Source organism: Anolis carolinensis, chromosome 1 (genome assembly GCF_035594765.1).
Source record: "Anolis carolinensis isolate JA03-04 chromosome 1, rAnoCar3.1.pri, whole genome shotgun sequence".
NCBI classification, from domain to species: domain Eukaryota; kingdom Metazoa; phylum Chordata; class Lepidosauria; order Squamata; family Dactyloidae; genus Anolis; species Anolis carolinensis.
The window spans coordinates 36,029,547-36,054,703 of NC_085841.1; the positions used below are offsets into that span (position 1 = coordinate 36,029,547).

General features: G+C 41.4%; 1 protein-coding gene across 1 annotated transcript; it reads left to right on the forward strand.

Annotated features, from left to right (window-relative positions):
• Window positions 1–440: 440 nt before the first annotated feature.
• Window positions 441–25,157, forward strand: c1h1orf115 (chromosome 1 C1orf115 homolog). The gene is made up of 2 exons (XM_062972328.1): window positions 441–966; window positions 21,758–25,157. The coding sequence occupies exons 1-2, from the start codon at window positions 694–696 to the stop codon at window positions 21,875–21,877; spliced, it is 393 nt and encodes a 130-aa protein (XP_062828398.1). The 5' UTR covers window positions 441–693; the 3' UTR covers window positions 21,878–25,157.

A 25,157-nucleotide genomic window follows, 5' to 3' on the forward strand; every position in this document is an offset into this window, starting at 1 on the left:
TGGGGTGAAGGGATAGCACTAGGTGAAGGGTAACAAAAGGTAAATAATATGAGTATGTAATATAGTTAAGAGAGTGAAAATACCATAGGAGCTATGATATACATAACTCTGTATTGCAAATATGTTAAAGAATGTATAAGTTTTAAGTACTGAATATGTAAAATTCAATTTTTTCAATAATTTAAATTAAAAACTGGGGGGAAAAAACCTCTCACAATTCCTAACAGCCTACTGGCTGTTAGGAATTGTGAGAGTTAAAGTCCAAAACACCTGGAGGGAGAGCCCAAGTTTTCCCATCCTTCATGTAGATGCACTTTTGGAGAACCAATGCTTGGGTCCCTTGGCTTTTTCAGATCCTCACGGAGCCCACTCCAAACACTGCGTGTCTGTCAGAGAGAGAGACTTGGGAGAGGAAGCGCCAGAAGCCGCCTTGATTGCATTGGCAGCCAGAGAGGAAAGCGGACCTTGGACTTTTCCTGCCAAAGGCCTGGAGGGAGAGAGGAAAGAAGGGAGGGAGGGGAGCCGCCCCTTCCCCGTCTCTTTCCAAGCAAAGCAGCCTCGGCCAATGCCAGCGCTCCCACTTTGGCTCCACCTGTTGCCTCTGCCTCCGTTGATCTCCTGCGGGGAGAGAAAGGGAGCAAAGGTCCCCTTGTCTTTCCCCTGGCTTTGCCCGGCGGGCTCCGCTCCGTCCCCATGACCGTCGGGGCCAAGCTGAGAGCCAGCTGCCCTCGGCTCATCCGGGGCCCGGCAGAGGACCGGGTCTCCATCCTCGAGAGGGAAGAAGGGAAAGAGAAGCCGCAGGGAGAGACGGCGAGGGCCGAGGGGCAGGCTCCGGAGGGGCCCTCGGAGGAGAGCCGGGCCAAGAAGGTGCCCTTCGCCTGCCTCCCGGAGAAGTACCAGCCTCTGGGCGAGGACGCCGGGCGCAAGAGCAAGCGGCGCCGGAGGAAGCTCAGGAAATACGGCAAGGTCGGAGGAGAGGGGACGGGGAGAGAGGGCGGGGAGGGGGGGGGGGGTCTCCGAAAGAAGGAAACGCATTCCCTTATAGACAGGCTTGTTCAATGGGGAACCTTTGCCTCCAATATGAGCTTGGATGGTTCCCCTTCCTGGCTGGAAAAGGGCCAACCCCTGCCAAGCAAGACCGTGCTCTCCTGCGATCTTTTCATTGCTTCCCACTCCCCACCTTTGCTGGTTTCTTGGACAATCTGTATCATTGCGGCTATTGTCCTCAGTACCTGGCACCCCCTGCATCACATCACTCAGTGTAAAGTTTTCCTAAACAACTTTACAAGGGGGCTGCTGTAAGTTTTTCGGGATGTATGGCCCTGTTCCAGAAGCATTCGTTCCTGACGTTTCACCCACATCTATGGCAGGCATCCTCAGAGGTTGTGAGGTCTGTCGAAAACTAGTCAAGAGGGGTTTATATATCTGTGGAAAGTCCAGGGTGGGAGAAAGAACTCTTGTCTGTTTGAGGTGAGTGTTAATGTAGCAATTGGCCACCTTGATTGGCATTTAATGGCCGCGCAACTTCAAGGACTGGCTGCTTATTGCCTGGGGGGAATCCTTTGTTGGGAGATGTTAACTGGTCCTGACTGTTTTCTGTCTGGAATTCTCCTGTTTTCTGGGTGTTGTTTTTTTTATTTACTGTCAGTATTTAGAGTTTTTAAATACTGGTAGCCAGATTTTATTCATTTTCATGGTTTCCTCCTTTCTGTTGAAACAGGAAACCATGAGAATGAACAAAATCTGGCTACCGGTATTTTAAAAAACTCTAAGATCAGGACAGTAAATAAAGAACAATACTTAAAAACAATGGGAAATTCCAGACAGGAAACAATCAGGGCCAGCTAACACCTTCCAACAAAGGATTCCCCCAGACAGTAAGCAGCCAAACCTAGAAGTTGCAAGGCTATTCAGTGTTAATCAAGGTGATCAACTGTAACATTTACACTTGCCTCAAACAGACAAGAGTTCTTTCTCCCACCCTGGACTTTCCACAGATATATAAATAAACCACACTTCCTTAGTTTCCAACAGACCTCACAACTTCTGAGGATGCCTGCCATAGATGCAGACAAAACATCAGGAGAGAATGCCTCTGGACCATGGCCATACAGATCAAAAAACTTACCACAACCCAATATGAGCTTGGCTGGTTCCCCTTCCTGGCTGGAAAAGGGCCACCCAGTCCAACCCCTGCCAAGGAAGACCGTGCTCTCCTGCTATCTTTTCCTTGCTTCCCCTTCCTCACCTTTGTTGGTTTCTTGGACTGTCAGCCCAAGAGCTCTATATCTATATATTGTCCCCTGTATCTGCCACCCCCCCCCCCCACCCCCCGCATCACATCATTCAGTATAAAGCTTTCATAAACAACTTTACAAGATTACTAGGAAATTTATTTTTACTCATTACTATGGAGTGTGATTCACCCCTAACATTATCTGTGGAGCCATGTCCAGGATTTTCTTTAGTCTCATCTTGGGCCAAATCCTCCAACATGAAAAAGTTATAGAATAATAGAACAGAATCATAAAGTTCCAAGGGCTATGTAGTCCAACACTCTCTCTATGTTGACCTGCATAAACAAGGGTATAGTATCTACATCCAGGGAAGTCATGCTACCCCTCTATTCTGCCTTGGTCAGACCACACCTGGAATACTGTGTCCAATTCTGGGCACCGCAGTTGAAGGGAGATGTTGACAAGCTGGAATGTGTCCAAGGGAGGGCGACTAAAGTGATCAAGGGTCTGGAGAACAAGCCCTATGAGGAGCGGCTTAAAGAGCTGGGCATGTTTAGCCTGCAGAAGAGAAAGCTGAGAGGAGTCATAATAGCCATGTATAAATATGAGAAGGGAAGTCATAGGGAGGAGGGAGTAAGCTTGTTTTCTGCTGCCCTGGAAACTAGGACGCGGAGAAATGGCTTCAAACTATAGGAAAGGAGATGCCACCTGAATATTAGGAAGAACTTCCTCACTGTGAGAGCTGTTCAGCAATGGAACTCTCTGCCTTGGAGTGTGATGGAGGCTCTTTCTTTGGAAGCTTTTAAGCGGAGGCTGGATGGCCATCTATCGGGGATGCTTTGAATGCGAATTTCCTGCTTCTAGGCAGGGAGTTGGACTGGTTGGCCCACAAGGTCTCTTCCAACTCTACTATTCTATGATTATATAAGGGAATGCACACTCAAAGCACTCCTGATGGAAGGACATCCAGCCTCTGTTTAAAAACTTCCAGTGGAGGAAATCTGGGAAGCCTTGGTCTGTATCCTATTGGTGGTGGTTGTTGCTGCCGCTTGCCTTTAAGTGCAGTGGATTCAAACTACAGGAAAAGAGATTTTGCCTAAACATTAGAAAGAAGTTCCTCAGGATAAGAGCTGTTCAGCAGTGGAATAGGCTGCTTCCTAGGAGTGTGGTGGAGTCCTCTTATGGGGAGGTTTTTAAGTAGAGGCTGGATGGTTATCTGTTGGGAGTGCTTTGACTGTGTCTTCCCGCATGGCAGAATGGGGTTGGACTGGATGGCCCTTGTGGTCTCTTCCAACTCTTTTTCAGCCTGGAACTAATGTTGGTGGCAAAATATACTAGTTTAACAATATCTAAGGAAATATATGCTGTACAAGCAAAGTTCATCTAACAAAAATATGTTTAAATTACATTTTGAGTCTGTGCCTGGTCATGGTCAAGGATTCACCATCCTTGTCCAAAGTTCAAGTCACGACACTACAGTGGCCCGCATCCTGTTAGTTTGTCCCTTCTAGAATAGATCAAAGTTAGTGAATGAGTAAATACCAGTGATGGAATGGGTCTTGGTCAGGGATAGCTGCAGGATGTGGGTGTTTTTATCCTAAGCTCTGGCTGATTGTGGTCTCAGACGGTCACAATTCCGAGCTCTGTGTGAAGGAAATGAATATATAAATAGGAATTGTTTGAAATGAGAGGAGGTAGGTGAGAGAGAAGCTTGAATTTCCTCTGGGCAGCTTTGAACAGGGCCTCTTGGAGATTGACGTATGTTGTTGCTTTTGTTGTTGTTATGTGACTCCAAGTCATTTTTTACCTATCCTGACTCTAAGGTGACCCTACTACAGGTTTTCTTGGCAAGGTTTGTTCAGAACAGGTTTGCTGTTGCCTTCCTCTGAGGCGGAAAATCACTCAGTGGGATTTATGGCTGAGCCAGGAGGGCCTCTACCCCCTTCTTTCCTTCCTGCAAAGCAAGAACCAGATTTTTTTTTCGTGTCAGGAGCAACTGAAGTTGCTTCTGGCGTGAGAAAATTGGCCATCTGCAAGGACGTTGCCCAGGGGACGCCCAGATGTTTTGATGTTTTACCATCCTTGTGGGAGGCTTCTCTCATGTCCCCGCATGGAGCTGGAGCTGATAGAGGGAGCTCATCCGCGCTCTCCCCAGGTGGGATTCGAACCTGGCAGCCTTCAGGTCAGCAACCCAACCTTCAAGTCACAAGGCTTTTATCCCCTAGGCCACCGGAGGCTCCTAAGAAGAACCAGATGAAGACTCCTTGGTCATTGATGCTTCACAAAGAAAGGATCCCACTCCCCACTACGTATTTGCAGTGCAGCTTGATTACACAGGCCAAGAGTGGAATTTTTTTCTTGATGTCTTGGTATTTAGCCTCTTCCTGGGGTTATTTAGGGCATTGATGAAAAATTGCATTGGATAGACCACATCAGCTCTAGCTTCTTAGATATGGTTATCATGGTTTTCTAATAGGTGAGCAGATGTCAGCTGGTAGATGGCATATGTTATGTATCTCAAAAACTAAAGCTGATATGGGAAAACTGGTGCCATTTTTGGAATCAGCAGGTCAAATATACCGATAAACAAGGATAACATTTGTGGCTCCAAAATGTGTGCGGGCCAGTGTATAAGTGGAATTGAATCTCTTCTCTGATGGATGGGAGGTGTTGTTTTCAAGGTTTTCTTGGAGTCCAAGGATGCATGAACCTCCCTGTTTAGACAATCACATCCTGACCAGTTTCTCTACACATTCAGAAGTGGCAAAAAAGGATGGTCGGTAATGGGTTTGTTGGCATCCTTTGCGAGGGTCCTTCCCGGAAGGAAATGGTCGGGTCTGTTGTACTGTCAGTACCCAAGTTACAAACATCCAACTTACAATTTACTCACAGTTAAGAATTGGGGGGGGGGGGGGTGAGACAACAGGAAGTGAGAGAAATCTACTCCTTGGAAGGGAAATTCACTCCTGAAAGAGTGATCATGGGGAAAAGGTGTCTAAACTGAAGCTTTACCACCAATCCTTGTTTCCACAATAAGACAAATGTTTCAAAATCCAATTCCCACCTGGGGAAAGAAAGTGAGATGAAATCTTCTGAACAGGGGCACAGACAGCGAAACAAACACCACAGGGGTGTTAACCTTTCCCTATGCTATCCAAAGCTTGGGACTGGAGTTACACTTTAAAATGTACCTGTTCTGACTTACAAACAAATTTGATTTGTTTGTAATTTAGGGACGGCCTGTATTCGAAACCAGGAGTGGATCATTTGTAGCACCCACCTCCTCTATCCATCCATCAGAAACACAAAACAACCTCCAGAAAAGGTGACTCTGCCACACTTTATGGAATAGGAATGTGGTGGAATCTCCTTCTCCGGAGGTTTTAAAACAGAACCTGGATGTCCATCTGTCAGGAGTGTGTTGACTGTATGTTCCTGCATGGCAGGAGTCTGGACTGGATGACCTTGGGGTTTCTTCCAGATCGGGAATTCAATGATTCTAGTAAAACAACCCTTAAACACAAATAAAAACTCCAATTGGTCACATAGAATGAGAGAATTGAAATCACTCCTGTCTTCATCTTTGCAATCACTGTGCTATCACAATTATTTCTAATGTATTGTTTACATTGTGATTTTCAAGCACTCGACTTGGATGTTTTGGAAAGATGCCAGGCTTTCACTTTGCAGCTGTGCTTTGATTGCAATAGAATTGCAAAGATTGAATGTGTTTGAGACTAAAGACACACATACGCACACACTCCACACACATATATGTACTGGAAAAGCTACACCTCCCCAAAAAAAACACATAGCCCTAAAATTCCCCCCACCCACCAATCTTTTTTCATTTCCTATTAAATGGGTCTGCGTTTCCACTTGCAAGGGATTATGCCATTGGCTTTGAGTGCATTACAGTGAATGTTGCTATCAGGGGCCATTTCTTCATGAAAGAACTGCCTTGCTCCAGAGCATGTGAACCACCAGTATGCCACAGAATCATAGAGCTGGAAGAGAAAAGAGCCACTCGGTCCAACCTCACCCTGCCATGCAGAAACACACAAAGTAGTTCTGATAGATGGCCACTAAACTTCTGCTTAAAAACCTCCAGAGAAGGAGACTCCTCTGCACTCCAAGGCAACATATTCCACCTTCAAACAGCTCTTGCCATCAGGAAATTCTTCTTAACATTTAGGTGGAACCTCCTTTGCTGTAGTTTGAATCCAAGCCTGACATCCTTTCAAATATTTAAACATGGAAGTTACCCTCTATTCATGAAAAGGTAATCTTGATCTCAGTTTCCTAGAAGGCTGAGCGGCTCACATGTGCAAGTAGAAGGGGGACATGACTGTTCCCATTTTGGAAGATCGTAGAAATGAGAAGACAGCATAGTAGAAAGAAAGAGGAAGGAAAGGAGTTGGAAAGGCTGGGTGATAGTTACTATTATTCCCATTTCCACTCCATCCGTTGCCCTGTCCCTCCTGTACCCCAAAACTATGTTCAGCAAGTCTCCGCAGTATATTCCTTAAAGCTCATGAAGAAATATGAGAGTGAAGGAAACAGGAGAGCAGAAGAGGAGCAGGGCAAATTTGTTGCTGGTACCACACCGTCACAGTTTATGCTAAGAGGGGAAGAGGGCTTTGCAAGTCTGAGCAGGATCTTTCCACAGGACATGTCAGGACATGGTCTTTCTCTGCGTGTTTTTATGGACCATTTGTTGTTATGTGTCTTCAAGTCATTTCTGACTTATGGCAAACTTAATGCAAACCAAACATGGGTTGCAAAATAACACAATCTTGCTTTTTCATAAAAGTTGCCAATCAATGTCCCACATCTGAATTAAGCAATCTATATTAAATATTCACTATTTCCTGGATTTTAGGAGAGGATTGCCTGGCTATTAAAAACAATTTATTGGCTTTCAACAGAAAATGAAGAGGGAACAAGTAAAATCTTCTAAGGAGTTTCAGAAACTGGGGACCAACACTAAAAGGTTCCTGTCTTTGCTTTCTTCTTTTGGTGGGAGAGGATAATAGAGCAGGGCATCTGAAGCAGTCTTAACAAATGGGTAGTTTTATGCAAGGGAAATGCTCCTCCCAAAGATATCTGGAGCATTTAAATGAAAAATCTAAATTTTGGTTTGTGCTTGGAAACAGGCCATGATGGGAACTCTTATTATGACCCACAAAGGGTTTGAAAGGCTGAGCCAATGGAAATGCAATTAGCTTCTCCAGTTCAAAAGAAAATTGAAGTGTATTAAGAGCTAATGAATGCATGCTAGTGGTCTTGAGTGTGTGTGCTTAGTATGAAAAGGTGGACAAGTGTGTGGAGGAATAATTAAACTGGCATTAAAATTATCATCTTGCCCCAGAACGGATGGAGGCAGAAAATAAATCTATATGGGCTCACAGGACTCTAGGAGATTTGTAACAGCTCAATAAGGATTTCTGACTCTTGTTTAAGTATAGTAAAACGGGCTCGCATACACACTCACATTCACAAATATTGAGGGATAATATTTCAGTGAAATATTGGGGTTCAGTCTGCAAAACGGGATAAGCTCCAATCTGTCAGCCCCAGCTTCCCATGTGGAGACATGTGTTCAGGCATCCCCTAGGCAACGTCTCTGTAGGTGGACAATTCTCTCACACCAGAAGCTACTTGGAGCAAATTCTCAATTTGCTTCTGACACAATAATAAAAAAGTGAAATTTGGGGGCATTTACTTATTTGGGGGCATTTACTTATTTTTTATTCTGGTGTCAGGTATCATCTATACATCATTTTATTAAAAATTTCTTCCAAGTCATTGCTCTTCATCCAGACCCTTTCCCATTGTTCCATTTGTATTTGTTTACCAAAAATTTTGTGCCCACTTGACCATACATTCTTTCACCTGTTCCTCCTCCATTTCAAATGTTAATAATTTAAACAACTTAGCAATTAAGTGGTCATCTCCAGAATTCAGAACAGTGTTTCTCAACCTGGGAGTCGGGACCTCTGAGTGGGGGCTGCGAGGGGGGTGTCAGAGGGGTTGCTATAGACCAGTATTTTCTGTTGGTCATGGGGGTTTTGTGTAGGAAGTTTGGCCCAATTCTATCGTTGTAGGGGTTCAAGGGGCTCTTTGATTGTAGGTGAACTATAAATCCCAATAACTACAACTCCAAAATGTCAAGGTCTATTTTCCCCAAACTTCACCAGTGTTCACATTTGGGCACATTGTGTATTCATGCCAAGTTTGGTCCAGATCCATCACAGTGCTCTCTGGGTGTAGGTGAACTACAACTCCGAAATCCAAGGTCAATACCCACCAAACCCTTCCAGTATTTTCTGTTGGTCATGAGAGTTCTGTGTGCCAAGTTTGGTTCAATTCGATCATTGGGTGCTTTGAATGCGATTTCCTGCTTCTTGGCAGGGGGTTGGACTAGATGGCCCATGAGGTCTCTTCCAACTCTACTATTCTATGATTCTATGATTCTATGGTGGAGTTCAGAATGCTATTTGATTGTAGGTGAACTATAAGTCCCAGCAACTGCAACTCCTAAATGTCAAGATCTTTTTTTCCCCAAACTCCACCAATGTTCAAATTTGGGCATATTGAGTATTTGTATTAAGTTTAGTTCAGCTCCATCATTGTTTGAGTCCACAGTGCTCTCTGGTTGTAGATGAACTACAACTCAAAAACTCAATGCCCACCAAACCCTTCAAGTATTTTCTGTTGGTCTGTGTGCCAAGATTGGTTCAATTCAATCATGAGTGGACTTCAGAATGCTCTTTGATTGTAGATGAACTATAAATCCCAGCAACTACAACTCTGAAATGACAAAATCAATCCCTCCCAACCCCACCAGTATTCAAATTTGGGCATATCAGGCACTTATGCCAAATTTGGGCCCAGTGAATGAAAATACATCCTGCATATCAGATATTTACATTATGATTCATAACAGTAGCAAAATTACAGTTATGAAGTAGCACTGAAAATAATTGTATGGTTGGGGGTCACCACAACATGAGGAGCTATATTAAGGGGTCTCGGCATTAGGAAGGTTGAGAACTACTGGTCTAGAAGAATTTCAAGTTCAAGTTTATCAATTACAAATCCAAATAATTTTTTGTCCATTTTAAATAGTTCTAACAATTGTCTGTAGATAAACCATTGTATTGGGAAGCCTTCAGCCCCTATTCCTCAACTGACAAATATAAATTAACACCAAAACTGAATGATAAAAGCTCATTCTAAAATAAATTGGTTAATCTTGAAGGTGCTACAAGACTCCTATTTTTAAGCCTCTCTGCCTTTCCCTTTTTCATATACTACTGTACAAATAATGTTATACTTTGCAAGTTGTCTTTGCATAAGGGAAACTGCAAAGTACTTTGTACATAACAGCTTGCTATAGAGACAACTGAATCAAGTACAATTGTTTACGGGCTGCCTTGTACAAATCACTATGCGAAGGCTTAGTTCCAAATCTGAAAAATGGGGCGGTCATTAAGGACAAAGGGAGAAAAGCTTGCTAGAAGTGCTGACAGGGAAAAACAGCCATGATTTGTTGAGTTGAGATCAATTAAAATCCAGCAGGATGGGCGACACAAAGTGGCATTTTCCAGCTTGTTGTAAGTTTGCTAGAAATGTGGATTTTCAGAAAGCTCTCTTTGATTCTCTTCTTTCAAGCTTTGACTTTAGAAAGCTTGACTTCATATCTCACATAGACATGGATCAGAAAAGGGTCTGTAAATCCCTAATCCCTGCTGCCCCAATGTTGTAGCAGCTAATTTGTTTTTTATAATGAATGTAGCAATAGCTTTTAATTGGTAAGCAGCAGCACTAAATAGCATCAAGGGGGAGAAATATCTGGTGAATACTAGAATTCCCTGGTGGGGGAAGAGAAAAGTGGAATATAAATCTAAAATAAGAAAGAAAAAGGGGGGAAGTATGGAAAGAAAGAAAGAGAGACTGAAGGTCTACTGAACATCCAAAACAAAGGCAGTGCATATTTTGTTGAAAGTAAAAACTAAGTGTGTTGTCCAGAATCAGGTCCAGCTCTCAATGTTTTGCTATTCATTGCAAAGGATAAGACAGCACCTCTTATTCTATGTATGTGCAAAACAAAAACTCTCCTGAATATACTGGCAAGGGAGGCCAGCAGATGAGCACAGAAGGCAAAAAGCAGGTTGTATGGCAATTCGTCCCACCTCCACTTTGCTACAGCTCCTTGCTCTTAACATTTATCCCTTGAAATACTTTCTCTTCTTATAAAGTGGCACTAGATGAGGACAGATGGAAATAGGTCCTTAGGGGCATGCTAGTATGGGGATTTGGCAGAACTGTTTTCCTACAAAATGGACTTTCCAGTCTTTGTTCCTTGTTTTCTGTATTATTTCCTGGCATATTACTGCTTTCCCAGCTGTTAAGAAACTTCAGATTATATCTTGCCGCTTTTTGCTGCACCTTTTTCCTTTTTATGTGAAAATGCCTCTCTGACCTAAAAGTAGATTTCCGTCTGGTTTGCAAAAACGGTCTCCTCTTTTCAGTAGTAACAGTAGTAACTTTTGGGCCAGAGTTAGATTCTCTGGTCTTCAGTAATATAGAATCATATTCCCCTAGTCCAGGCATGGGCAAACCTCTCCCCTCCAGGTGTTTTTCTACTTCAACTCCAACAATTTAGAATTGTGGAGCTGAAGTCCAAAACACCTGGAGGGAGGACCCAAGTTTGCCGATGCCTGCTCTGGTCTAACCCTTTCCAATGCCTTCCCAGGAGAAAATAAATAATAGATTCCTACAGTTGGAAGAGTCTTCTTAGGCCATCCAGTCCAACCCCCTGCCAAGAAGCAGGAAAATCGCCATCCAGCCTCTACTTAAAAACCTCCAAAGAAGGAGCCTCCACCACAATCTGGGGCAGGGAGTTCCACTGCTGATCAGGTCTCACAGTTAGGAAGTTCTTCTTAATGTTCAGGTGGAATCTACTTTCCTGTAGTTTAAAGCCATTGTTCTGCGTCCTAGTCTCCAGGGCAGCAGAAAACAAGCTTGCTCCCTCCTCCCTATATGGAACTTTGTGTACACTTATTGTCCCGTGGCATCATCATCATCATTATCTTTATTTATACCCTGTTTTTTCTCTCCACAAGGAGACTCAAAGCAGCTTACATTAAAAGCATTTCAATACCATTTAAAACCTACAAATATACAAATATTAAAATAGAATTAAATATCATTGATATTTTTTAAAAAAATTAGTTAAAATTTATAAAAACATATTCAAAATTAAAAACTCAGCACCCTCTGACTTGATCTTAAAAATCTTCATCTTTAAAAGCCTGTATGAATAAAAAGGTTTTAGCCCGCTGCCAGAAGGACAACAGAGAGGAGGCCATTCTGGCTTCCCTGGGCAGGGAGTTCCAGAGACGAGAGGCAGACACCAAGAAGGCCCTCTCCTGTGTTCCAACCAACTGAACTTGAGATGGAGGTGGGACTGAGAGAAGAGCCTGTTCTGAAGATCTCAGGGCCTGGGCAGGTTCTTACAAAGGTATGCGGTCACTTACAAAGCCCTGAACCGTTTGGGACCTGCCTACCTTCGTGATCACATTTCTCCCTCTGAACCTGCTCGATCCCTTCAATCATTGGGGGAGGCCCTCCTCTTGCTCCCATCTCCGTCACAAGTGCAGTTTGTGGGGATAAGGGAAAGGGCCTATTCCATGGCCCCCCAGCTCTAGAACTCCCTCCCCAGGCAGATAAGGCAAACACCCAGTCTTACAATTTTTAGGAAAGGTCTAAAAACTTGGCTTTTTCGGTGTGCCTTCGAAGACTGAACAGCTAATCCCCATGTTAGGTTTCATTCAAGTGTCAAGCTATGTTCTTGATGCACTTTATCTCATCCTCAGTTGAGAATAATTTCATTATCTATCCCACCCGAGTTCCGCACTACATGCAGCACTTTATCTATCTACCTCACGGGTTTTCTACACCTTGCATTTTGGCCCAGCTTGCCCTCATTCTAAAATTTTGAACTGTTTTTATGCTTTGTTTTACTATGCTATTGTTACTATGTTTTGTTTTACTTTGACACTGTAAAAGCGTTTTATCGGATTGTTGTCGTGTGTCTTGTATGTATTTTATCTTGTTTCATTGTAATTGTTTTGGGCTTGACCCCGTGTTAGCCACCCCGAGTCCCTTCAGGGATATGGAGGCAGGATTAAAAATATAATAATAATAATAATAATAATAATAATAATAATAATAATAATAATAATTGTTATTATGAGGCTGCATACATAGATTTGGCTATACTGAGTCAGAATTTTAGATCTTGCTTTGGTTGATAATTCTTGGAGTTGTGGCACACACAAAATAAATCCTTCTGTCATGATTTGGCAAGAAGACAAGCATAAAAGCATATCCAGGTGGCTAACTGCAAGGTCAAAATGATAAGGCAAGTTTCAGTATCTGATTAAACTATGAGGCAATACCAATGTACCAGGGATGAGGCAATACAATGTTTGATTTGGTGGGTATCGTATAAAAAGTAGGACAGCCAATACGTTTTCCTTCTTGAAAATTTATTTGTGATGTTCTTCTTGATGGTGTTGATGATGGTGTTGGTTGAAAGGTCTATGCTGGAGAAATTCTTGAGAATAGGAAAAGAAGAGAAAGTGACTTTTCTGCAGAGTTGTTTGAATTTGTGTTACTGAACTGCAAGATAAAGACTTTCCTGATTTTGGAATGAAACCTCTGCTGTTTTGCCTGCGTGTGCAATTTAATCAAGTATATCCAGACTGCTTAGAGCAAGCTTTCCTTGTTCATCGACTGAACACAGAATCCCAACACCTTCACGCTTGAAATCCTTCCTCCCTCTGTCTATGTATCTGTTTCTGGATATCCATCTGCGGTTGATTAACAAGCAACACTTTCTAAACGATTTACCATGTTTTAGCTTCTGCTTTCTTCACTTGCTCAAAATGAAAGTGAGCTGTCTCCTAAGTGGCAGTTTACAACATTACCTTGGATCAATGCTAAGCATGATGGTATTCTTGAAAAAGATAACTACATCCACAAAGATTGCATGTTGCTTTAATATATTAAAGACAAACTCTGAAGCTGACCCCCCCCCCCCACACACACACACACAAGACACACTCCAAAGAGCTACCCCTTTGCCCATTAAGTCCTTGCATATGAATGCTTCTCCAAGTCAACCACCTTCAGCTCTCAAAGAAAAGTAGATGCAGCGAGGCCTGCAGCTGGTCTGAATCTGGCTCACAGGAGGTTGGAAGGAAACTCTTTTCCTCCATGGAGCCCCACCTTCTCAAGGCTTCCCTGCATGCAGCTAGGCTTTGGGAAGTCAAGAACTTCAAGAGGGGTGGTTTCCCATTAGCTTCAACCATTGACTGGAGATAAACCCAAATTTCCTGTCCTGCTCACCTTTCCAAGTAGAAAAACAAGTGGGGCAGTGTGGGTTGAATCATATCAGAATATTGCCACCTTTCTTTCTCTCTCTTCTCCCGCTTCTTCTTTCCTGCTCTTCCAAAATCTTTCTCAGAATCTCACTTTTACCACAAGACATATGCCTTAAACTTTTTCATCCTTCCATATTCCCGACAACGGGTAGAAATATTCATCCCTTGCAAAACCAAACTATTTTTCTCATTACCCTACTTTATTTCCCCCAAATGTCAATTTAGGTTGTGGCCTCCTAACAAAGAAGAACCTTTTTTTTCTTCCATTGGGGATATATTTCATGGAAATGCGAATACAGTAGAGTCTCACTTATCCAACACTCACTTATCCAATGTTCTGGATTATCCAATGCATTTTTGTAGTCAATGTTTTCAATATATCGTGATATTTTGGTGCTAAATTCATAAATACAGTAATTACTACATAGCATTAATGTGTAATGAACTACTTTTTCTGTCAAATTTGTTGTATAACATGATGTTTTGGTGCTTAATTTGTAAAATCATAACCTATTTTGATGTTTAATAGGCTTTTTCTTAATGTCTCCTTATTATCCAACATATTCGCTTATCCAACGTTCTGCCGGCCCGTTTATGTTGGATAAGTGAGACTCTACTATAGTAACAAACCCTGTTGAAATAAGTGACTTCCAGCAAGACTATACCATAGAATTGTGCTGGGGGATATTGAATATGCCTGAAGACAATATCTTTCTAACATTACTAGATCCTGCAGTGCAACTCTGTGGTCAAATTTCGACAGATTTTGACACCATAGAATTGTGCTGGAGAAAATGCCTAAAGAGGACATATTTTGCAGATATGGCTAGGGTCTTCATCTGATTACACTGGGAAGTGTTCAGAAGAAGAGAGTTATGAGGTAGCTTACAACCAAACCTTCTGGCTTGGGGAGCAAAAGGAAATGCTGGAAATTGCCCCAAAAAGTTTATGTTGACTCCTCCCACAAATTGGATGATTCCAACCTGAGAGCAGTAAGGGCTACTTCATTCAAAATTTGGCAAAACATCCGGTGTTTTGAGAAAAATCAATTTCCTTTCCTCTTCCTGATACGCTGGAAAAAAATGCTGCCCTCCACGTTTAAAAGATTCAAAAACTGCACTTTAACCAAAACGAATGGAGTAGACCCACAAAATACCAGATTTTAAGTGTAGAACCCAGTGGAATTTAAGTTATGTGATGAAGTGGTAAGTGAAACCATGAATACAGTCTGTAAATACCAGGATAGTAATGTATAACTAAGCAAAGCATCCTAGATGCACAAATATTGTTGAATGAATAACTACAAAATAGCTATGTCATTTAGTTTATTGGATCATTGTGATTATTTTTTGAGTAATTTATAAAGCAGAAGGCTGTTCTTGCAAACAAACAAAATTGTGTGCAGAGTCTGACAAAGAGGTAAACTACCACCCCCACCCGCTTCTTCTTCTTTCTTTTTGTTTGGAAGGAACTGATGCCATGAGAAGCTAATGTTTGCGTAGATCAAAAGCAAGATCTGTCATTTCAGTCTGAAAAAGAGTCCAGGGTTTTATCCACGCAATAAAGGCTTAACATTTCTTTGAGCCACATTTCACTTGACAGCCTTATTTTGACAATTTTCCCAATTAGCAAGATGTGAGACCCACCCACCTGCCTCACAACAGAGACAGAGAGATAAAATAATAGCATTCCTGTTCAGATTGGATTCTATATTTATCCTGAAAATAAGACTGGGAGGTCCAAATGTTGCTGGGTTGTATCTCCCAGAAATCCTTTCCAATCTAATGAATGATGAAAATGATAGGAAGTGCTTTTCACACCTGACTAAGAAAGTGGCTGAGTATTGATAGTTTTGCTGATTGTATATTGCTAGAATTCCCAATGGAAATAGTATTCCTACTATTTATCCATGCTTATTATATATGTATTCTCCATTCCTGGAAGAGGGTCAAGGTGATCTGGTTGCCTTTCTCATTTTAACCTGACAAGATCAACCTTGTCAATATGTGGCTGATCAGTAGTGTTCTACCGAGTCCTAGTTCAGATCAATCTCCTCAGCCCAAAATATGTCAGATGTAGGAGGACAACTCCCATCTCCTTCAGAATTATGACACAAAATAGGACACCAGGTTGGGAAAGGCTACTCTCATCACTGTATATTAGAATGAATATACAGTGTAAATTCAATGTCAAATTGGCAGTAGTTTTCGTAGTTTCAGAGCTGGGGTGGAAAACATAGTTCTGCAGATGTTTTGGTCTGCAATCTCAGCAGTCTCATTCAGCATGGCCAATAGTAAGGGCTTGTGGGAGTTGGAGTCCAAACCATGTTGTGGAACAGGACCTCCCTTAGTCCTTGAGCCTTGGTGCAAACAGAGCCGGCCCTAGGTATTTTTCAAGTGTAGGCAAACAGAATTTTGGAGCCGCCCCCCCCCCCCCAAAAAAAAAACCAATCACTGAAAAATAAAAGCATTGGATAAGCGAAAATGTTTGATAATAAGGAGGGATTAAGGAAAAGCCTATTAAACATCAAATTACATTAAGATTTTACAAATTAAGCACTAAAACATCATGTTTTACAACAAATCAACAGAAAAAGCAGTTCAAACCTTGCGGAGGCAGGGTGCAGGAGACAGGAGTTGCCTCGATGGCGCCCCCAACAAGATGGCGCCACAGGCAACTGCCTAGTTGGCCTGGTGGTTGAACCGCCTCTGGGTGCAAATCAAACCTGAACTATCCCTAGAAACCACAATGACTACATTGAGACAGTTGTACTTTAAACCAATACCGAGAAGACATGACCCATTAGAAAAGGCAATGGTGTTTGGGAAGGCAGAAGGCAATAAGAAAAGAAAAAGGTGGATAGGAAGCCATGGCCCCAAGTCTGCAAGACCTGAGCTGCAAGTCTTGGACTTCTCTCATTCATAGAGTATTCATAAGTATATAAAATAGCAAAGGAAAAGTTATACTGATTTTAAAGTTATATTTCCTAATAACAATACTGTTTCCTTTCTAGCAAGGTAAGAAAATACTCTGTAGCCATTACAGTATCAAATTGTCTGTTAAAATTCTACCTCTGGAAAAAATATTGAGGAATAACTTAAGAATGTTTTTGTATACCAGGATGAGCATTCTGAAGGTCTCCCAACAGTTGTTTGATTGCAACTCCCAGAAGCCCTAACCAGCATAGCCAAAGGTGAGGAATGCTGGGAGTTGCAGTGCAATATCAGGAAAACTGCATAATAATAATAATAATAATAATAATAATAATAAGTTATTTTATCCCATCCTATCTCCCCAAGGAGACTCAGAGTGACCCCTTTCCCTTGTGTGTGTGTCAGTGAGAGATAAAATCATTTTATTTATAACATGCCTTTTATCCAATGTGGGACTCAAGGTGTCTTACAATATAAATTAAAGTGTAGTTAAAACAGTATGTAATATGTTTAAAAAACATTGAAAGTCAAACTTCTTTTAACATTTTAAACAGTCAAAAAGCAAATTAAGAGCATATTAAAAATAGCACACATCCCTTGATGTAATATTTACAGCAGCCCCACGAGTCTCCTCAGCTCATGTTAAGAGACTCCTATCCCATCTCACAAATATTTCTGTACCGCATACAGGAAGCAAGAGCAAGGGGAGGAGCCGTGCTGTTTATTTGTGTTGGGAAGTACTTTGGTCCTTGCTGGCTCCATTGTTCTGGGCAAACATTTCTTGCAGCACAATCACTGCCAAGGCTGGGAAGACAAAAAAGGGAAATGTCATTTTCTTGGGGGGTTAGGTAGGAGAAACCACAAAGATGACATACATGATCAGTGCTTCCAGGCTTCAGCTTTCTCTGTTCCATGCTGCTCCAATTTAAATAAAAGTGTAAGAGAGTGCAAAAGCTTCATCATTCTTTAGAAACTTGCTGTATTTCTGTTTTGAACTTTCGATCAGGACTCTGGGAGACTAGAGTTCAAATCCCTGCTCAGCCATGTAAAGCCAGTGGGTGACCTTGGGCATGTCATGTTTCTCAGCTTTAGTGAAAGGCAAACCTCCTCTGGAAACACCTTGGAGTTAGTTTGAAGTCACATGTCAACAATAATACATAACAAAAATAAAAGCAACAAAGCAAGATTCACCTTCCCTTGAAATCCAAGAATCCTTTGGCCACCATGGCCCATGACCGTATTATTTGAGAGAGATTATTGGGGTTATTGCCCTTTCCAATCAAATCCCCTACTTCATGAAGGAGATTCTGATGTAAAACATTGTTGAACAGATCTGTATTCAGATTCCAAAGTCTTCTTGAATATATCCAGCAATGGAATCCTCACCATCCTTCGTTGAAGATTGATTCCTATGAACTCATGATAATGGTTCCTATCATTTGAATGAATTATATCACTCCTAAGAGCACTGCTTTTTTTTTAACCTTGAGAACATTAAGGATTCATGTAAGTTATTTTGTTGCATATCCTTCATATTCCTTATACAGAGACTACTTGTATATCCTCTTGTACAAGTTAACCTCATGTATAAGTCAAGTGCAGATTTTGGTGCCAAAATTATGGATTTTGATATGACCCTTTGATAAGTTCAGGATCATTCCATAGAAAGGGAAAAGCCAACATGTTCCCACCCAGGCATTCAAAAGAACCAGAAGGAGAGGATTGGTTCTTCTTTTAGGTTTTTTGGGGACAGACTAAGTTCTTGCTCTTTGCCACTTTACTCAGAGAAGGAAGTGGGTCCTTTTCAAAATATGAGTTAAGGTACAGTATTTGACCCATGGATGAGATGACTCAGGTTTTTTAAAGTCAAATGTTGACTTACAATTCTAGACTTAATACATAAATATATAGAGTACTTGGATTGGCAGATGAATCTCACTTCAACACTGGCAATGAGATGGTGAGGCACTGGCAATTATAGCTGAGGCAGCAGTTTAGTTCCAGAAATCTTGCTGGTATCTTCACCTGCTGCTGGTCAGGCTGGTGGTAGACCTGGAAATCTCAACCCCATGACATGTTGCTATCATAGGACTTCCTCCCATGGGTCTAGGGCTCTGTTTCCATGCACTTCAGAAGTGGAGTCCCACGGAAGCTGTCATATGACATAAGAGCACTTCTGGTGGGGTTCTGTGGGGCTCTGCTTCCACGGCACATGGAAACAGAATTTTAAATCTGTCTTCAGGGGTTAAGTGCTCTCAAACTCCAAAAAGAGTAAAGCAGGAGAAGTGGGAGGAAAGACAGACATTGTCCCAGAAAGGATGTGAGATGGTTGGCCATCCCAGAAGATGAGGAAAGACAGTAGGGAACAGGGTAAGACGGTTCCCTGCACTTTCCTCCACTTTCCCCCTGCTTGTGGAATGAAGTCCATTGTGCTGTCTTATGGAAACCCTTGTAAAAGGGTGTTGTGTTAAGAAATGTGCCTGCCCTTACTGTCAATGACCTTGACTGCTCTTCCCAAATATGTCTGCAGCCAACCAAAACAAACTCTTGCCATTGTATAATCTACGATAGGGCAATAACCTTCCAGACTGAAGGAAATGGCTCGAATTCCAATGATTTTTCTGGAGGAGTACGTACACTCCTCCGATTAAGAATCTTTGCAGTATCAGCATAGAAGCCTTGCATGCTCCAGTGTTGGGATTCTTTGATGTAGGAATAAATCATTATGGAAGGGCCAAGACAGCTGTTTCTAGCACCCTCGGGTCATTGTTGTTTTCATTTCCCTCTGTTCTTTAAAGCCTGTTTCTTCCTATAAAAATAAAGGGAATCACCTTATCTAAGTATTTCAGAAAGGTAATATATCTTTCTCAAGAGCAGGGCTGGAGAATTCACAGACTTTCAGAAGTAAATAGATCATAACTTCTGTTACTCCACCGTAAGTCACACTGCTTGGGGATGATGGGATTTGCAGGCAGATAGGAAATGTGGTGGTTTCCATTACTGATACTTTGGCACAGAATGTATGTACACTGTAGAACTAATGCAGTTTGACCCCGGCTTAACCATCATGGCTCAATGTTATGGAATTATGGAAGTTGTCATGTTGCAATGTCTTTAGTCTTCTCTGTCAAATAGTGCTGCTGCCTACCCAAACAACAAAACCTGTATTTCCATATCATTGAGCCATGTTGTTAAAGTGATGTCAAACTGCAGTGTTGATGCAACCATAACCACAAAAAATCAGGGGCAGACAACCTGGTATTGTCAACATGATGTTTCACTACAGCTCTCACCCCCCTTAATAATGAGCCATGTTGGCTGGAGCTAATGGAATTTGGGATCCAACATCTGAAGAGTCACAGCTTCCTCACCCTGGTTAGTAAGGTTGAGAAAGGGCTACTGGTAAGTTCTTCCTCTCTCCCCATCTCATATGAAAGGAATGGAAGAATAGCCATAGTAATTCCCTCTCACAAGAGGATGAGGTTCAATATGGGCTGTAAGTTTAGTAGAGATAGAAGAGGAAGGGTCTTCCTGAAAATAGGATGGCATTCAGGTGTGATCACTGTTTATCATTCCCTTGCACTCTTCCCTCTTAGGGAAATCTATGTGGTGTCCCACAAACGATTCCATCATTTGCTGAAGGTTACCCAGAGCCATAACCTTCAGCAAGTCACACACTTTTTATTCAGGCAGACTTTTAAAGAAAGGTATAAATAAACATAATAAACATTATTATTTGATACATAACAAAATTAGTACACAGCAAAGAAGATCACTATGCTGGCTTTTGTATTGGCTCACACATCAGACACTTCCCAAGTGTCCAGGACTGTGTGATGTATTGGCGGATCATCATCATCATCATCAGAGAAAGACAAAGGCAAACCTCCTTTCAATAAATCTTGCCAAAAGAACCCTAGGATAAGGTTTCCAAAAGTGGTACTTGGCTTGAAGACACATAAAAAGAACTCTGACCACTTCTACCTTCCAGATATCCCTGGTTATCAAAGCACAAAATCCTATTTATTTTATTTGAACTGGATGATTTTAGTCTTCACTGCCATATAATCCAATTCAAAGCAGATAATGTGGATTTTATACAGCTGTATAGAAGGGGCCTCTGTTTACCTTTCAGCGTTTGAATAAACAGCCCTAATGTGAAAGGTTCATGATGCGATTGGCCAACACTGAAAATGAAGAAGGAAAAGTTCTGATTTTGATCGGGACTTCTCCATTTAGGGAATGAAAATTTAGGCTGGATCTACACTGACATATAATCCAGAGGTCATCAATGCAATTAATCCAGATTATTTGCTTTAAACTGGATTATCTGAGTCTAAACTTCCATATAATCCAGATTATCACAGCAAATAACCTGCATTTTATATGACAGTGTAGATGGGGCCTTAACCAATTCCCCATCACATAGCTTTTCTAACCTCCACTGGCCCTTATAGTCACTGTTAGCTTGGTGGAAAGGTCTTTATGCCCTCTCTCTATCCCTACTGCCCCACCAGCCCCAGAAGGCATGAGCCACTGCTGCAAACCTGCCCTGGTGCTCCAAGTAACCAACAAACTGATAGTGGAATATGCTGCCTTAGGCTCCTTCCACACAGCTGTATAAAATCCACATTGAACTGGATTCTATGGCAGTGTGGACTCAAATAATCCAGTTCAAAGCAGATATTGCAGATTATCTGTCTTGATGTTCTGGGTTATATGGCTGTGTGGAAGGGCCCCTGGAAAGTGGAGGAGTCTTCTTCTCAGGAGATGTATAAACAGAAGTTGGATGGCCATCTGTTGAGGGTTCTTTGATTGTGCATTCCTGGATATTGGGGTTGGATTGAATGGCCCTTGTGGACTCTTCCAACTTTATGATTCTATGATTCTAAGGGCCCTTCCACATAGTCATATAACCCAGAATATTAAGGCAGAAAATTCCACAATATCTGCTTTGAACTGGGTTATCTGAGTCCACATTGCCATCTGTCCAAAGCAGATAATGTGGGATTTTATTCAGCTGTGTGGAAGGAGCCTAAGATGTACATGAAGTGACAACCTCTTATCCCCTTTCTTCCCATCAGTAGTAATTTAGCTGGTCCTTAATGGCATCCATGTGTTTCTTTTTCAGAATGTGGGCAAGGCACTACAAAAAGGCTGCCGTTACCTGGTCCTCGGCCTGCAGGGGTTAGCCAATGCCTATTCGTCTCCACTCGGAGTGGCCGTTTCAGTAGCAACAGTGTTCCGCTAGCCCTGAGAAGAAGATGCTGGCATTGAAGCACAAGGATGTTCCTCCTTTCCTTACGCACTTTGCCTTTGGGAATGACTTCAACTCAGTAATAAGGAGAAGAAATGGATCACATTGAACATTCAGCGGCATAGGCTGATATGCTCTGTTTTAAACAAATCATTTTTACTGTTTGTGCATGGGGAGATCAGATCAACAGCACAAGTGAGGCCAAAGGTTGGATTAGCATTGATTAGTTGTGCCGGACTGAGAAAATATATCACCTTTGAGCATAGCATGCATAGATATACACTCACAAAAGCTATGGAGGAAGGAAAGTAAAGTAAATGAGGTGAAGAGGCAAGACTGAGGAATAAAAGAGAGATAAGGAGAGAAAGAGAAGGAAATGAAATGTTAGTCTCTCTCAGGTTTTTCAGATTCTAGGAATGGTAGCTTCCATTTTTCTGAGGAATACACAGAACTAAATGTTTTTTTTGCCAGGGACAGTTTCTCCTTCTAGGCTGCATTACGTTGATTATAAAAGTACCAACGTAGTGCAGTGGCTACAGTGTTGGGCTACCATTCTGGAGGCTAGGTTTCAAATCCCCACTTGGCCATGGAAACCCACTGGATGACTTTGGGCAATTCACACTCTCTTATCCTCAGAGGAAGGCAAAGACAAATCTCCTTTTAAAACAAAAACAAAATGTGATCATCATAAGGTCATTGTAAGTCAGAAATGAATTGAAGGCAGTAATAACAACAAAAAGCAACACCCAGTGAAATTAAGGGCTCCTCCAGATAGGGCAAATGACAAAGGTTGTGTTGTTGGGAAGGGAGAGATGGGGATGTTAGTAGTCAAGGAATACTTTTTTGTCTCTATTGAATGGCGATTCTTGGCACCAGCTGCAATTTTTTATTCCCACTCTAAAAAAAAAAAATCAAAACTTCAGACTATGACCCCTTCTACATTGCCATATGAAATCTAGATTATCTGCTTTCAACTGGATTATATGGCAGTGTAGACTTAAATAATCCAGTTCAGATCAGATAGTGTGGATTGTCTGTGTTGATAATCTGGATTATATGGCAGTGTAGAAGGGGCCATACTTGAATAAAAAGTCTCGGTTCATGTGTACATGTTAAATTGTGGTACTTGGTGGGTTTTCTGGGGCAATTTGCAAACAATATCAAAACTCAAGATCATGCTTTAGACCAGTTGTTCTCAACTTGTGGGTCCCCAGATGTTTGGCCTTCAACTCCCAGAAATCCTAACAGCTAGTAAACTCAAAGGTTGAGAACCACTGCTTTAGATCAATTTGGAAAAGCTCTGAAACGTATCTGTAACAGAGCATGGAAAAGTTTATTTCCAGGGTTGCAGCTCCAAGAATCTCCCCATTGACATGGTCATTGGGCATGCTGGTAGAGGACTCTTGGAGTTGCAGTCCAAAAAGGAAACTTTGCTAAACTCCTTTGCCAGTATATTCAAGGAAAAGGGCCCTTGGAATACAGGTCTGGCAAATCTACAGTACTTCCATTTGGGACTAGGAAGCAGCGGACATATCCCTAACCCAGACTGGAAGTTTGTGTGGCTTTTAAATTGTGTTTGAACCAGATTCTTGAGTTATACCATGCCAGGTTGTTGTTTGTTTGTTTATAGAAAATAATCTCAGATCCTCATCTACCCATCCTTAATATGGATTTTGGCCATGGAGTAGAGTAGCAGCCCTTTTCCCTTTCACCGAGGAAAATTATCATTTGCCTCTGAAGCTCTTCTCTTTTATCACATGCCCTGTCCATCAACAGGCCCCCAGAGAAGTTTACTGAATATCCCAATTACAATAAAACAATTAAATGCCCCTGTTCCTAGTATAGTGGTCTTTGTTGTTGTTGATGTGTGCTTTCAAGTCACTTTCAACTTATGACAACCCTAAAGCAACCCTACCAGAGAGTTTTCCGGAGCTGAGAATGTGTGGCTCACCCATGTGAATTTCCATGGCTGAACAGGGAATCAGACCCTGGTTTCCATAGTTCAAAACACTACATCATGCTACATTTTGATGTAATATACTATGAAAAGATGTACTTCCCTGTAACAGGCCTAAAAGGATTGGTTTAACTGGGTAATCCCTGAGTTATTGTGATACTATGGGGAACTCTGTCTATTCAGTTTCTCCCTTGGCATTTTAAAAGAAATTGTTACTGATTGTCCAAGATTGGAAGCTTTTCTATTACATACAGCCTTGGCATTCAGATTGTATTAAAAGTGATTTTTAAAGGGGATGGGTCAATGCAGAGCTGGAAATACATTTACAGACATCACTATCTTGGTTTATCCTGTCAATCACCAGAAAATGTCTCAGTTAGAAAGAAGAAAAGTATCTAGGATTCTTATCAAAGTTTAGAAAAAATAGTTTAAAAGCATATGGTTACAAACACATCTGATCTGAGATTACAAAAATGTATAGGAATTTTAAAATTTTTGTATTTGACTTACAGAAGGCATTGGAATGGGTGGGAATCACTTTGGTCACTGTATGGGAAACATCTCTTACTAATCCTGTGAATACCAAAGGACAGCAGCAATTGTACTCTGCATACTCATATACAGTATAATTCTAGGGTCAATGTAAGCACTTTACCATAACTTTTATCAAAAAAGGAACTACCCTCTTCTCTGAGAAGAGTGGAGAAAGGCAAGAGCTTACTCTGTCTGGGAAGAACCTAAAAGAAGCACCAACTCTCTCTACAATCATTACTCAGCTGCAGTTAAAGTAGATGCAGGTAATGAGGTTATGTATGTAGGATGGATTTTTGTATTATGGCATTGAATAACAAAAATTGTTTCCTGAAATGCTGTTGGAATCAAAATGGTCACTTGCACATCTCTTTGAAGAAAGCACAAAGCCATATCAGAAAGTTTAACCTTCTAGGTGGAAAGAAATCTCCCTATGCTGCCATTTATAGGAGTATTTTGTATAGTATTGACAAGCAAATCTAATCATTATATATTCTAAAATGGTATACTTTTGCTTAGGTAATAACTAATGTTGTATGTCTTTATTTGACTTTATTAGTATTGACAAGACAATCCAAACTTTGTGTATTTCAAAATGATAAACTTCTACTTAGATGATAGATATTTTTATCCTTTATCTTTTATATATTTGCTACCTAATATAATTGAGCTAAGACTATACATTTATTTTAGAAAACAGACTTAACTTTTTCGTGTTTTCATTTATAAACCTAGTGACAAATAAAATGATGTAACAAAATAAACAGTTTACAATTTGAGTGTAAA